At 47.2% G+C, this 13,291-nt stretch overlaps 1 protein-coding gene across 4 annotated transcripts in view; it reads right to left on the minus strand.

The window, feature by feature from the left end:
* CHST7 (carbohydrate sulfotransferase 7) overlaps positions 1 to 12,500 on the minus strand; it is a 78,702-nt gene extending 66,202 nt beyond the window's left edge. For 2 of the 4 annotated variants that reach the window (XM_086387614.1, XM_086387613.1), the window contains exon 1: positions 10,863 to 12,500. In XM_086387614.1, coding sequence (XP_086243740.1) covers positions 10,894 to 12,354 — 1,461 coding nt within the window. In that variant the 5' untranslated portion in view covers positions 12,355 to 12,500 and the 3' untranslated portion in view covers positions 10,863 to 10,893. Of the gene's footprint in view, positions 1 to 9,329; positions 9,420 to 10,862 lie in introns of all 4 variants that reach the window. The other 2 variants (XR_015158905.1, XR_015158906.1) reach the window with 2 other exon arrangements.
* Between the last annotated feature and the right edge of the window lie 791 nt (positions 12,501 to 13,291).

The following is a 13,291-nucleotide window of genomic DNA, read 5'->3' on the forward strand; positions in this document are numbered from 1 at the left end:
AGTGGGGGGTGCTAGGGCTGCCCCCAACATCAGCTTCAGGATTCACATGTTAGAATAGCTAGTCAGAGTACAGAGTCTTTGGGTCAGCCCAAGTCTAGCCCATCACTTCTGGTTCTATCTCCCTTCTGAGACATCAAGGCACCACCCTTTCCTAGAACTATCTACAGTCTAGTGGGGATAAAATGGTGCCATGACCAAGTGTAGGTTCACTCCCAAAGGACATTCTCCTCTCCTGGGCCCACAGGCTTGCCAGAGATTGCCATACTTAGGAGCAGGAGATGGATTTTTCCTGAGCTCAAAATAATTTATCTTCCCCTTTGACTGTGGAGAAATAAAAACAAATCTAAAAGGCATTTAATAATGCTGGGAGTTTTGTTGTTCTTTGGGAGGGCCATGTGTGTTTATTTTTAGCCAACCATCTCCTTTTTTGCAAAATGGTCCCCTTGGCAATCCCCAGCTTGGGGGATGGGGTGGGGAGTGGAATGGACAAAAAGGCAACAAAGTTTAACTTTTTTATTGTTTGCAGAACCTGAAATATATATTGTTTTCCCTTCTTGCATCCTTGTTATTGATAATCCTTTATTAGAGGAAGGGAGAGCATCTATTTTATTGCTTCTAAAATCTGTATATTTAACATACGCCAGTTCTAGGCTGTTTGAAAGGAAGTCCTATTTTTAAAACATTATCTTGATGTTAGTGTTTTTGGCTTGCTGTTCTCATAAACTCTCTAAGGCAGTAATGAGTCCTTTTTGGTAATGTCTGGTCTCAGTCATGGGCAAAGTGACCCTCAAATCCCTGAGACATTTTTCCTTGATGTTCACCTGAGCTGTATGTATGTCAGGACTGCTTCAACCTAGTTTGCAGGAGGCTGCTCATAACTTTTCCCAATCCACAATCTTTACAGAAGAACTCAGTCTCCAGCCCCAACCTGCTCCCCATACTTTACAAATGCTTTTGTAATGCTCTATTTCAGCCTTTCAGTTAAGCTGGTTTCTTTGTTTCCAGCCTGCTGGTTACCAAGACCAAACCATCTTAATCACGCAATATTAATCCGTCCACGCCAGCCCTCTATGCATTTGGATTTCAGGCCAGATTTGGGGCTTCTTGCTATCAGGGCCCAGAGATCTCTCTGTGTCCTCACAACACTCCTGTGCCTTCCGGGTCTCCTTCTAATGCTGCTGCCTGAAGGTTAACATTTTAGCAGAAAGGGTTTCCATTCCACGAGTAAAAAATAAGTCTACAGACTTCCCAGGATTTCCCAGGTGGCACTAGTGGTAAAGAACCCGCTTGCCAAAGCAGGAGACATAAGAGACGTGGATTTGATCCATGGGTCAGGAAGATCCCTGGAGGAAGGCACTGCGACCCACTTCAGTATTCTTGCCTAGAGAATCCCATGGACAGAGAAGCCTGGCAGGATACAGTCCATGTAGTCCCAAAGAGTCAGGCACGACTGAAGCAACTTAGCACATGGACTTCCCAGGTAGTCCAGTGGTTAGGACTCTGCACTTCCACTGAGGGGGGCACAGGTTTGATCCCTGGTCAGGGAACTAAGATTCCCCCATGGCACGTGGCAAAAAAGGTCTACCTCAGTGGTTATCTTTGGAATGTGACTCTACAGCCCAGCCCCCTGCTGCATGCATTCCAGGGGAGGGGAATCTGCTCGCTCTGGTGATCACTGAAGTCAAACAGGGTGGTCGTCGTCCACAGCCTCTTAACCCCAAAATTTCAAAACATTCACTATCAGCTGCTTCTCTGACATCTTTTCAGCACCCAGCATGACGGCCTCTCATGTGCAGAAGGCCAGATGCCGCTGGCTTGGCACCTGTGGGCTGGAGCAGAGCTGAAGGCTTCCTGTTCCCATGAAGACATCACTGAGCTTGGTAACTTTTCTCCAACTGAAACTGCTTCCTGTTCAGTTCTCCAATAGTTCTCCACTTCTCTGTGCTTTTGAACTTGAGCCAGCACTTTTTCTTAGTTCCTACTGTTTTTTTTTTTTTAATATTGCACCTGAGCAGAAACTTTTGGGGGGAGGGGGGCATACCATGGTGGTGTGTGGGCTCTTAATTTCCCGATCAGGAATCAAACTCATGCCCCTAGCATTGGTAGCATGCAGTCTTAACCACTGGACCCCAGGGAAGTCCTTAGTTCTTTCAGTAGAGCAATTTCCTTGGATTCCACTATGAAGCGAGAGGATGAGGGGCCAGAAGACCCATGGAGACAGAAGTTCATTTATTACCCACCTTTTTTGACTGGACACATAAAAGGAAGGCCCATTTGGCTTTTTTTAGTTTCAGTCTTTCCTGTGCTGCTTATGCTGAGAGCTGAGAAAAGAAGTACTGAGGAATTTTAAGCCAGCTGCTTATAAATGTTTTTTAAAAGCATAACCCCCAACTATTTATATTCCATTTGTATTCATGGGAAACAAATCCCTGCCCAGACTAAAAAAAAGCCTCTTTGAAAAACCCCTCTGAATCCTGCCTCAACAATGTAATAGGCACTTCTGCCTGCCACTCCTGCCCCACACAATAAAGAAGGCTCTCAGGAATACAGTGAAAGTGTATAGAGTTCAATCTTATTTAAAAGCAGCCTCAGTTCCCCAGTGATAGTGTCCCGAAATAGCTGAAGTTCAAGTCACTGAATACAATCCCCTGTAGCAGTAGTGGAAGGTCAGCTTAATAAGAAGCTTGCTACAACCTGACAGCCTGTGTAAGTGTGGTTTTATAAAGGGATGACATTTAAAAATATTTATTTATTTATTTATCTTTGGCTGTGCTGGGTCTTTGTGAGTGAACACAGGCTTTCTCTAGTTGAGGCAAGCAGGAGCTACTCTCTAGTTGCGGTGCATGGGCCTCTCATTGCAGTGGCTTCTCTTGTTGCAGAGAACAGGGTTTAGGGCGTATGGGCTTTGTACTTGTAGCACATGGGCCCAGTAGTTGTGGCCTGTGGGTTCCAGAGTGTAGGCTCTGTAGTTGTGGTGCATGGGCTTAGCTGCTCCATGGCATGCGGGATCTTCCCAGACCAGGGATTGAACCCGTATCCCCTGCATTGCAAGGTGAATTCTTAACCACTGGACCATCAGGGTAGACCAGGATGATCATTTAGATTTCAAAACATGTCTAGTCTTTCAAAAGAATCACAGAAATGACACTTTGCAAATACAGGTGCATTGAAGAAGGACTAAGAAGTGAATTTCATCTTGGCATCTGGTTACCACAACCTGAGGTTTGCAGAAATTATTCACTGTCTGAGATGAACTGTAGGGTCAGAGAGGGCAATGGTGTTGGGAAAAGGATTTTCCATCCATCATACTAGCCACATTGAAAAAAAATAGAAAAATTGCTGAAAATTGTTGCTGAAAGTCTAAGAAACAGACACTCCAAGAAACACCTGGTGGGGGTGGAAGTTGGTGCAACTTTCACTGCAGTAGCTTCTCTTGTTGCAGAGCACAAAATGTAAAGAAGCCTATATACCCTATAGGTTATATATATATATATATATATATATATATATAAATATATAAATATATAAATATATAAAGTGAAGTGAAGTCGCTCAGTTGTGTCTGACTCTTTGCGACCACATGTACAGTAGCCTACCATGCTTCTCTGTCCATGGGATTTTCCAGGCAAGAAAAGGGTTGCCATTTCCTTCTCCAGGGGATCTTCCTGATCCAGGGGTCAAACCCCAGTCTCCCACATTGTAGGTAGACACTTTACCATCTGAGCCACCAGGGAAATCCATATATACATATATGTGTGTATATATATATATATATATCCTATATACTCATTCTTCTATACTGCAGAAAGTTTTCTTAGGGATGTACTTACATGTACATTAAAATGTAATTAAAATTAGAAATGCAATTAAAAATGTAGCAATGAAATGTTGGGACTAGGAACTAGTTAAATATGTTACAATACATTCTTACAATGAAATACTAGATAGTCATTAAAAAGAAGATAGGGGAAGTTTTTTTTACTTTTTAGGTTTTATTAGTTTTATTTCGGGAGAAGGCAATAGCACCCTACTCCAGTACTCTTGCCTGGAGAATCCCAGGGATGGACGAGCCTGGTGGGCTGCCGTCTATGGGGTCGCACAGAGTTGGGCACGACTGAAGTGACTTAGCAGCAGCAGCAGCAGTTTTATTTCTGTAACCTTTAAATCACAGCCCACAAATTAGATTTTGTCACAACTGGATTTAGGGATTGCAGAGGAATCAAGTTCACTATTTTCTGAAACACTGACACACAAAAGGGGAGGGAAGAATTACTTAGCTAAGGTTATTCACAAAACACCATCAGAAAAATCCATAAACAAAAGCTAAATACTTAATCATTATGATTAATGCTAATCGGTAAAGGATTCTAAATCAATTCACTGGCATAAAGTTTCTTGTTTAAGTCCACGAATCTTTCTCTAAACATTACCGATCCTCTGCTAAAGGATAACTGGATGATTTCAGCAGTATCTTATGACACAGCTAGCTGTTGGAATATTCCAGAGGAAAATGGAAAATAATTCTGTAAGAATGTGAAGGCAACAATTAGCAGCCAATATTCTCAGTTCAGTTCAGCTGCTCAGTCATGTCCGACTCTTTGAGACCCCATGGACTGCAGCACACCAGGCCTCCTTGTCCATCACCAACTCTCAGAGTTTACTCAAACTCATGTCCATTGAGTCGGTGATGCTATCCAACCATCTCATCCTCTGTCATCCCTTTCTTCTCCTGCCTTTAATCTTTGGAAGCATCAGGGTCTTTTCAAATGAGTCAGCTCTTCGCAGCAGGTGGCCGAAGTATTGGAGCTTCAGCTTTAGCATCAGTCCTTCTAATGAATATTCAGGATTGATTTCCTTTACGATTGACCGGTTGGATCTCCTTGCAGTCCAAGGGACTCTCAAGAGTCTTCTCCAACACCACACTTCAAAAGCATCAATTATTCGGTGCTCAGCTTTCTTTATAGTCCAACTCTCACATCCATACATGACTACTGGGAAAACCATAGCTTTGACTAGATGGACTTTTGTTGGCAAAGTAATGTCTCTGCTTTTTAATATGGTGTCTAGGTTGGTCATAACTTTTCTTCCAAGGAGCAACTCTTTTAATTTCATGGCCGCAGTCACCATCTGCAGTGATTTTGGAGCCCTCCAAAATAGTCTGTCACTGTTTCCATTGTTTCCTCATCTATTTGCCATGAAGTGATGGGACCAGATGCCATGATCTTAGTCTTCTGAATATTCTCAGAATTTCCAATTATCAAAACCATATACAATTTTAATCTAGGAAAGTCAACTTTATAAAATTAAGTTTTTAGATTCAAAAGCACCCCACTTTAACTGGCACAAGAATACTGAAAATAGTCCCTAAAAATATCACTAAACAATTTATAGAAAGAAAAACATTCCCTTATATTTAATAAATGTAGTTGGTAATGGATTCTTCAAAACAGGTGATATACATGCTTTTAACTGATGACCAGGGACTGTTGGGTGGGTGACTGAGAGAGGTGAACATACTCAAAGGCCACATTCTCCCCATTGCTCAGTTTCAAGTACTTGTCCAAGGTAGTGATTACCTTGTTATTTAGAATCTGGAACTTGTGAATTCGAATTCTCTCCACCATCTTCTTCAAAGGCATGTTTTTGATAACTTCATCTTTGCCGTCATGTTTGTGGACTTTAGACAGATGACAGCAGAAATCCAGTATGGCAAAATGCCTCTCCTTGTCACCCAAGAATGGTGGGAATGTAAATTGGTGAAGCCACTATGGAAAATGGGATGGGGGCTCCTTAAAAAGTTAAACATAGAACTACCATATGATCTAGCAATTCCAATCTTGGGTATTTACCCAAAGGAAATGAAAACAGTAACTCAAAAAGATATCTGTACTCCCATGTTCACTGCAGCGTTATTTACAATATCCAAGATATGGAAATAACTATGTGTTCATCCATGGATAAACGGATAAAGCAAATATAGTATCCAAGGAATTACTATTCAATCATAAAAAAAGAATGAGACTGCCATTTGTGACAACCTGGATGGAACTTGAAGGCATTATGTTAAGTGAAGTAAGTCAGAAAGAGAAAGACAAACACTGTATAATCTCAGTTATATGTGAAATCAAGCCCTCTACTCCCCTCCTAAAACCCATGAACTCACAGATGCAAAGAACAGACTAGTGGTTGCCAGAAGCAGAGGGTACAGGGGGCAGAGGTTGAAACGGGTGAAGGGGGTCAAAAGGTATAAACTTCCAGTTATAAAATAAATAAGTCATGGAGATGTAATGTACAGCATGGTGACTAAAGTTAATAATACTATATTGTGTGTGTATACACACACATACACACACACAATGACCATGTCACACGCCTTGTGGGATATTAGTTACCTACCCAGGCATTGAACCTGGGACCTCAGCAGTGAAAATGCTGAGTCCTAACCACTGGACCATCAAGGAATTCCCATATACTTTAAAGTTATTAAGAAAGTGGATTTTAAAAGTTCTCATCATAAGAAAAAAACTATGTAACTATGTGTGGTGATGGACATTAACTAGACTAACTGTGGAGATCTTTTGCAATACATATAAATACTGAACCATTATGTTGTAACACCTGAAAATAATATAAAGTTATGTCATATCTCAATTTTAAAATTTTAAGGAGTTAAAAAGATTTAAGTACAAAAGGGCTTTATATTTCTGTTTGAATTTGCATAAAACATTCCTAGACATACATCACAAGAAACATAGTGATTACTTCTATGAAGTGAGCCTGTGTGTGTGCTAAGTCACTCAGTCGTGTCCGACTCTGCAACCCCATGGACTAGCCCACCAGGCTCCTCTGTCCATGGGATTCTCCAGGCAAGAATACTGGAGTGGGTTTCCATGGCCTTCTCCAGGGGATCTTCCCAACCCAGGGAGTGAACCCATGTCTCTTTCATCTCTTTCATTGGCAGGCAAGTTCTTTTCTACTAGCACCACTGGGGAAGCACTGAAGGAACGTGAGAGGATGATATATAGAGCCATGATTAATTTAAGCTGTTTTCCCTATTGCCATATTAACTCTGTACAGCTGTGTGGTATTTCACAGCTCCAAGTTCTTCCACATGAATGACTGTGGCAGACAGTTCACTGCTCGTCACCCTTTTAGTCCCCATCCTGATCTTGATCCAGTGGCAACAGCTCAGCCCAGGGCATGAAGCAAGACTGGTCCAAGTTGGTGACTCTCAACTTTGGCTGCACTGTACAATCCCCTGGGGAGCTTTTAAAACATCCCAATAACTGGATCCCACCCCAAACCAATTATATCAGAATCTCTGTGGACTGAGCTCTTTTAATAGCAACATTAAAAAAACAAACAAACCCCAAAAACTCCTCAGGTGAAGGTAAAGCTCAGCCAGGGCTGAGAACCCACTGGTCTAAGCCAGTCAAGAGGATGCCTTTCCCTTTCACCAATTACTGGGTTAGGTCAGACCATGTGACCCAGTTCTAGTCAGTGAGACATAGAAGGAAGTCAGCTGGGGTAGGGGCTTCTGGGGAAGGTTTTATAACCAGATTGAAGGCGAGAGAGACATATGAGGGAAAACTGCACCCCTTACTAACCAGCTTCCTTCTTTTCTGCATTTTCACAACCCTGCATAGTTGGGTGAGGAAGTGATGCTTCTTGCTGAGGCTACCATCTTGTGACAGTGGGAAGATAATTTGATGAAGCAAAGCCAAGAAGATGGAAAAGATGGAATAGGCCTGGCTCCTTGGTGACTTGGTTTGTTGCTACAATTCCCACCCAGACCTGAAAAAAAGTGCACTGACCCCCCACCCTGCCAAATCCTGGCTGTCAGGTCTGGAGCATCCAGAAGCCACTCAGGTTAATTCACTTCTGAGCCAGGGGCATGCTGCAGGGTCCCAGGTGAAGGACAGCCATGGGGAAGACGGCCCTAGCTAGAGTCACAGGCTCTCCTGTGTAGCTGTTGTTGGCAGTGCTCAGGGATATTTTATTGGTTTTTTCAATATTAGTAATAAAGCTAAATGTGGTTCTCACCCTAGACCAGCCACTAAACCTGGCTGTAGTAGTGCCAAAGGTGTGCCAGGAGATAGTAAGTGGGGGCAGATGAGGGTGTGTTATAACGGAGAGATTCTGAGCTCTGGGGTCTAACACCACTGTTGCCTGACCTTCAGCAGCCCAGGTGTGACTTTGGGCAAGTTATTTGATTTCTCTGAGTCTTTGATTTCTCATCTATAAAACCGATAATATGCCGTGATGAAAGAAATGCTCACATATGGCAGTATGGGGAAGTCCTTCTGGTTTATACATGATTTAACTCAAATGTGACGCTAACTAAAACAGCCTGTTTGTGGCCTATCAAACATACACTGTTCATCTACTTTATTAATGAAAAGGGCACAGAAGTAAAGTATTGTCTATGTTAAAAATAAAAATTAAATGTCTCCCTTCCTGGGATACCAATGCTGGTGCTCCTTCCATGATGACTCACTTCCCAGGGGCTGAGGCTGTGTAGGTGCTGATTTTTTTTTTTTTAAAACCTGGACAGAATGGATTCTTGACTTGCTTAGTGTTCTTTGTTCTGAAAAAATATAAAACTGGGCTGAAAACCACGTTTCTCTGGAGAAGTTCTTCAGAGTCATCCGTCTTCCTGTCTTCTGGGCTATAGTCCTCAGTTTGGCTCAAATAAAACTTTTTCTATTCCTATTACAGATTATTTATTATTTTTATTGGCAGTCATAACAATGATATAACCACTATGCCTAACTCAGTGCATTGGTACCTAAGGATCCATCCCCTTCCCATCCCTAGAGTGAAATGTGACAGACTTTTGGAAACTCATCAGTTGGCCAATAACATTATCCTTCTAGGAACCAGGAATACAAGCATTTTAATAAATCTATTGATTGGTGGTGACATGGTGCTTGCCTGATAATTCCAGCAGAAAGGCCGGAGGAAGGGTTCAATCACCAGAGAATGAAAGAGCTTAAAGCTTGTTCCCAAATGTCCCTGCAAGCTTGCAAAGGAAGCACCAGTTGGCTGTTCCAAACTCCAGCACCAATGTCTGGCCCCATAGTCACTGCGATCCACACAGACTCTAACCTCCTAGAGGATGAAGACTTGTGGCCTCGAATCCTACTCTCAGTTCACTTTCTTACCTCACCCCAGTCAGTGCCAAATGTTAGTAAAAATGGAAAAAAATAACACTAAAAATTTCTGGGAGACTGTCAGCTCTTAAAGCCATAAAACACTGCAGCAATTTGTCCTCAAGAGATGGCCCCTCAGACCCATGAAGGAGGGTTGGGAACCATTATGTTACTTACATCTGTAAACACAGGATTAGCGGATGAAAGGATGATTTTGTTAAAAAGCGACAAGTTCCAAGTCACCCGGTGCCTTTTACCTTCACTCTGCTTAGGAAAGAACACAGACTTTCTAAGCAATTACAGAAACTAAGAAAACCACTTGATCACTGGGAGAAAAATCAGCTTCCATAATCACTCTGCAACCCTGGCTCTATTAACAGCAACAAAATCCATCTTCATTAACATCTTCAACTTTGTCCTCAGAGCTTCATCCCAGAGGAATACTGAATTACACTGTAAACTAATGAATGGAAACTTAAGTCACTTCCGCCCAGCCCACGATGCTTTTCCTCCTCTGGACTGCACCCTTTCAACTCATACAAAGTTTGGGGAATCACATTCCTATTCCACTCACTAGACTCCTGAGGTCAGCATCATGCAGAACAAACTTCCCTCAGCCCAACGAACAGGCCATAGGCTGACCCAGATACTGAACACATTTTGAGATCATTTAAGCCCCATTTCGGCATCTTAGGATAGCTTTGGATATATGCTTTACACAGAAAGAACAAAAAAAAAAAAAATGGGGGGGGGGATATCTTTTCACAAAGATCCTTCTGCAGTCACAGCCAAAGATGTTAATGCCCATCCAAGGTTCCATCTCTCCAGGGGACGGGGCAGAGTTGGGGAAGCCCAGCCCAGAGGTTCTGTCTGCATTAGAGGAAGCAGATCAGGCAGCTTTTGTGAGCTAATGTAAAGGGGATATGGTCAAATATCCTGCGGGCGCCAGCAATTGGGGGCGGGGGTGGGGGGAGTCACCAGGGGAAATCAAATCCATTCCCGGCCAATACACCAGACCCTGAGACACACACACATACACGTACAAAAACTGTCCCAAGAGAGGCCTGACTACGCCTGTTTGCTTGGTAAATCCAAAGGAAAGCCTCGGAGTCTGCAAGTCAGAGAGGCAGAGGCAGAGAAGAAATATGAAACGGATTAGGGGCAGGTAGGATAACAGTGACTAACTTTCCCTCAAATCCTGCTTTTTGGTTTTCTCTGTGCCTGCAAACACTGCTTCAAAAGGTTTCCCCATAGGACAGAGTGGCCTCAAGATGAAATGATAATGATGGACCTCAAATGGTCCACGAAATACTATACTTTTCATGTCAATTCCCAATCTCGAGCTTCATTGTAACTTTCAAACCTTCGCTACTCTGCTCAGACCCCTCCTCCCTCTCCTTTCCCCACTCCCTCATTCTCAACAGACCATACTACCTCTTACTTCAGAGAGGAAACAGAGTGCGGAGGCTTGGGTCCCGCCTCAGCTATTAACCTCTACCTTCTCAGGGTCTTCCTCTGAGAAGGCAGGTGGCTATTCTAGAGATCCAGATGACTCTCCCAAATGCTCCCAGCTGGGCTTACCCCACTGCTCGGACCTATTTTCACCCGCTGAGATCCATCTGAGACGGCATCCCTCCCCTTCCCCTGCAGGCTGATCCAAGCTCCCAGAAGACCCTTTCCTGTCCCTTCCCTGACCCGGGGCCACCTTACCCGGATCCGTCCCGGGGGCGCGGGTGGAGGGCTACGTGGCGCTGTCCGCCTCGGTCTCCGGCTGTGTCTCCTCGTCCTCAGGCGGTTCGACATCGCCGTCTTCCCCACTACGAGGGTAAGCCAGCAGGCGCATGGCTGGGGCGCAGGCGGCCTCCACCTGGCGCACCTGCTCTCGGCTCAGGCGCTCGCGCCAGGCGTGCACGGCCTCGCGGGCATCGCGCGCTGACAGGTGGAAGGGCCGGTCGGCGCCATAGGCCGCGCCGCGCGTCATGTTGAGCGCGAAGGCGTCGAGGGCTGCGAGCGCGCGGAGCCCGGCGAAGCGTTGCAGGCGTCGCAGCTGGGCGCGCGGCTGCTGCACCAGGTCCTCGTAGCGCAGCCTTAGGTAGCGGCGCCGCAGCCAGGTGGGAGCGCCGCGCGCGAACAGCAAATCGCGCATCCAGGCTTCGCAGATCACTTCGAGTGCGCCGGTCAGGAAAAAGTCGGCACGCGGCGCGGCGGGCAGCGCGCGGGATGCTCCCCCGGGGCGAGCGCCCACACCGTGCGACAGCAGCACGCGGTGGAAGCGGTCGCCCCTCTGGCGGGTGCGCAGCACCTGGATGCTCTCGCGCAGCAGCCCCTGCCGGGACTTGAGACGCGAATTGTGGACAGCCCGCGGGTCGCGGAAAAGCTGCACCACCTTCAGGTTGAGGCCTGGGTCGCGCAGAAGGGGCACCAGCACGCCCAGGTCGAGGAGGCGCACGTCCTTGATGACCACAACCGGATACTTGTGGCACTCGGCCTCCAGGGCTCGGAGTGCCACGGGTGGGCAGCTGCGCTCGCAGGCAGCGTCCTCGACGAGTCCGACCTCGGCGCGGGCCCGGGGTCCGCCAGGGCACAGCGGCGGCGAGCAGATGACCTTGTTGGTCCTCCAGCGAAAGAGGGAGGCCGTGGTGAGATTGGCCGCGTCCGGGGGCCGCGCGGCAGGGTCACCGGGAGGCGCGTACAGTTGCAGGACTGAGAAGTCGCAGCGGAAGAGCGAGCGCAGCATGTCGCGGAGTGCGCCCTGCAGGCTCTCGGCGTCGCCCGGATACAGCGCCTGCCACAGATGCCACATGGGTTCATACAAGTAGAAAACGTCCGGGTGCTGGTTAAAGAGCTCTCCCAGGAACGATGAGCCGGTGCGCCAGGTAGCGTGCACGTAGATGTGCTGCTTTTCACGAGACGCAGCCTCCCCGATGGCGCTGTTGAGGTTGCCCGGAGACCTGGGGGACCCGCCAGCGCCCCCCTCTGCGGCTGGCCGCGCCTCCGCGCCCTGCTCGCGCTCGCCCGCCGCCGCCGCCTCCAGGCTCCACACTCCCAGGCTGCGCTGCAGGCCCGGGCAGTGCCGGGCGCCCTTGTCCCCGTCGCGGCCGCCGTCCAGGACCGAGGGGATGAGCAGAAGCACCAGCGTGTATAGCACCAACAGCAGCGCGAACTTGCAGTACTCCCGGCGCCGCCGCCGCCGGCCCTTCATCTTTTACCTAACCACTCCAGAGCGGGTGGAGCACCCTTCCTCTCTCCTTTCTCGGAAATCCCGTCCTGAGTCCGCCCCTCCGGCCTCTTGAGACCCCTCTGCGCCGGGAGGAGCGGAGTCACCGGGGCATCCACAAGGGAAACTCTGGAGGCGGTGGTGCTGCGTCCCTGCCCTTTCCTGGCTCAGCCCTGGAGAGCCGCCTATTGGCCGGCTTGAAGCGGCCGGCCCCGCCTTCCACCCGGCAGTTTCTCCCCGCCTCTCTCTCCGCTTGGGCTAGCTCTGTCAAATCTGGGCGGGGTTGCCCTGGGGTGGGGGACGCCAGCTGGAGGCGCATGGAGCCAGACCCCACCTTTCCCCAACCCCTCCTTAATGAAGTCAAGTCTTCATGAACTGACTGCAGGCAAGGAAGGGGCTTGTGTGTACAGAATGCACCCAGTAACAGGACGTGGACCCCACCCGGACAACTCCACTGCCTCTCCTATTTTATGTCCCCTGCTTGGCCGTCTCTGTCATAAGCAGACCCTCCTCCACACTATTTAGAATGGGGTCCCTGGTCACTATCTACATCTGGCGCCCCCATCAGCCACGGGGTGGGTGTTACTGAGTGCTGGATGGAAGCACTTCTCTAGGATAAAGACAGAGGTTGCATAGTGCGTCGTGGTCCAGAGGAATGGAAGGCCCTACTTGCACTCGCACAGAGTGTTTACTTGTTTAGGTATACCCTGTGTGGAAATGTAAGTATTATGTTCCTAGGGTTTTGCCCAGTGAGGGCCATGTATATTTTACAGACACCGTGAAGATCAGTTTCAGTTCAGTTCAGTCGCTCAGTCGTGTCTGACACTTTGGACCCCATGGACTGCAGCATGACAGGCTTCCCTGTCCATCACCAACTCTCAGAGCTTGCTCTAACTCATGTCCATCGAGTTGGTGATGCCAT

The sequence above is a fragment of the Bos grunniens genome, chromosome X (genome assembly GCF_055505025.1).
Source record: "Bos grunniens cultivar Pamir isolate PY7600 chromosome X, Bosgru_T2T1.0, whole genome shotgun sequence".
Classification (NCBI taxonomy): domain Eukaryota; kingdom Metazoa; phylum Chordata; class Mammalia; order Artiodactyla; family Bovidae; genus Bos; species Bos grunniens.